This window comes from Gymnoscopelus microlampas, assembly GCF_963454915.1.
Source record: "Gymnoscopelus microlampas genome assembly, chromosome: 2".
Lineage (NCBI taxonomy): Eukaryota > Metazoa > Chordata > Actinopteri > Myctophiformes > Myctophidae > Gymnoscopelus > Gymnoscopelus microlampas.
Genome location: NC_139939.1, coordinates 49,346,915 through 49,349,414, shown reverse-complemented (window position 1 = coordinate 49,349,414; position 2,500 = coordinate 49,346,915). Strand labels below are relative to the sequence as shown.

The window sequence follows — 2,500 nt, the reverse complement described above, 5'->3', positions numbered from 1 at the left end:
TAGCATAAGTCGTTCGTAGACTTTGCTGTCACGTGACTGATAACAGAATGTGGACCTGATTGAGAACAAAGTGATGGCACCATTAAAACAGTTGTAAAAGTTTAACCCATTCAAACCGGAAACGCATCTGTGTAATAAAGTTTGAGAACCACTGATATAGCAACATTTTTCAAAAAACTGTTAGGACTTAGAAGACATGTAGAATCCCCAGAAGCAAAGATTTGAGTTAAACATTTTCACTTTGAAATATATATGTATATATTCAAAGATTTTCAAAAATGTTCACAATTTCATTCAAAAATAGCAGATCTACAAGCTCATATGGAGCGGCACTGGTGCCGCTTTAACCCGGGCTTGTGGGCCAATGAGACACTGAGACACTGACTGTTCAGGCTAGGCCAGTGGTTCTGAAACCTTTTATTTCCGATGACCCCCGGTTTGGTGGGCAGGATTAGACCACGGTCCATTTGGTTCCTAACTATCACAATTTAGCTGGCACTCACTCACTCCCCTGACCCCACTTTGAGAACCACTGGGCGAGGCTGACCGTATGGTTCTCTTAAATCGGTGTGTGTGTGTGGAGGTGTTGGTTAACAGGCGTGATCCTTCCTCCTGAACTCTAGTTCCCCCAACTTCATCATTTCACCGCTGTGATGGTCTCCTCGTACAGTACAACAACATTTCGCTAAGTGGGACTGAGACAAACGACAGAGTAGAGGTCAAACTGAACATAAATTCAGAACGTAATTTTGCTGGCCAAGAATGAGGCTATGTGGCGTAGTGTGATATCCTGTCAAGTTGATTCACAGTGTGACACACACACGCACACACGCACGGGCGCACATACACGCCCCCCCGCACGCACCGAGCACACCCATTGAGACAATACATTCTTGCTGCATTGCCACATCTGATGATACAATTATCACCCTTGGCTGTGTGTGACAGTAAGTATCACATCTGTATGTGTTTGTATGTGTCAATTTGTGTGTGTACATGCGTATATGTATCTGTGAGTGTATAAATGTGTGTGTGTGTGTGTGTGTGTGTGTGTGTGTGTGTGTGTGTGTGTGTGTGTGTGTGTGTGTGTGTGTGTGTGTGTGTATGTGTGTGTGTGTGTGTGTGTGTGTGTGTGTGTGTGTGTGTGTGTGTGTGTGTGTGTGTGTGTGTGTGTGTGTGCGTGTGCGTGTGTTTCCAGGTCAGGAATATAACTTCCTGAAGATGGAGCCAGGTGAGGTGAACTCTCTTGGGGAACCGTATGACTTTGACAGCATCATGCACTACGCCAGGAACACCTTCTCACGGTAAACACACTAGCGCGCGCACACACACACACACACACACACACACACACACACACACACACACACACACACACACACACACACACACACACACACACACACACACACACACACACACACACACACACACACACACACACACACACACACACACACACACACACACACACACACTATTATTGTGACATGTTAATCCCATCACAAGAGTTGATGGATTATGATGTACAATTAACCTGATACAGTATTATTGTCTGATGAGACTGATGAGGCTGTGGAACAGTAACTTATTAGTTATGATTCATACAGTAGAAGTGATGTTACACTACATTACAGTGCCTCCTGATCCCAGTGCGGAACATCTGTCATTACTTAAGGCCAATGCATAGTCCAGATGTATCATACACGGACTGGACTCCGCTGGGCCGTTCACGCAGATTAAAATGACGCAAGAGAGGACCTGTTTTACAGTAAAACGTGTCGACATGTAATGTGAGAAGAACACAATGGGTGTTCTGAAAAGCAGTCCATTGCATTTGAGACCATGTTGGAAACTGCTACGCCATATCACAACAACTGGACTGACTATGAAAAGGCAAACGTTTGCAGACCGTCCGTCCCTGGTCCATACACACAGTGTATGAGCCATGTACTGTATACTGAGCCCTTGGCCTTAACCTTCTGGCGTCTCACATTTTGTTTTATAATGCAATTTTAATGGGAACCTGGGTCATGGGTGGGGATGGCCGACTTGGATTTAGACCTGTTTAACCTATACGTCTACATGCTGTAATCTGAAGACTCACCTGTAATCTGAAGACTCACCTCTTCAGACTCCACTTTAGCCCGTAGCACTTGCCGTAGCACTTGCCTTAGCCTTGACGACATTGCAGGCTTACGCAAAGGCTACAATGTAACTTAGATAGCATGTTATGTAGACAGATGCCAGGTCATTGTTGACATATGGCATCCTATAGTGCGTATAGTTTCAATGTACTGTACAGATTATAGATTTTTTGGGGATATTCTACGGTTAGACTGATTACTTGGTTTACTTATGTATTAGTTTATTAGTAGATTACTATTTCTAGAAATGTATTATGTATTATCTTGTGCTGTCCCTGCTTACTGTAAATCGCTCTGGATTAAGAGTGTCTGCTAAATGCCTAAATTGTAAATTGGATACCTTTATACCAATC

General features: G+C 43.8%; 1 protein-coding gene across 1 annotated transcript in view; it reads left to right on the top strand.

Annotated features, from left to right (window-relative positions):
- Positions 1-2,500, top strand: part of tll1 (tolloid-like 1) — a 59,529-nt gene that overhangs the window by 27,894 nt on the left and 29,135 nt on the right. Inside the window, exon 7 of the mRNA XM_084042668.1 lies at positions 1,199-1,304. Within this exon, the coding sequence (XP_083898794.1) occupies positions 1,199-1,304 (106 nt within the window). The remainder of the gene's footprint in view (positions 1-1,198; positions 1,305-2,500) is intronic.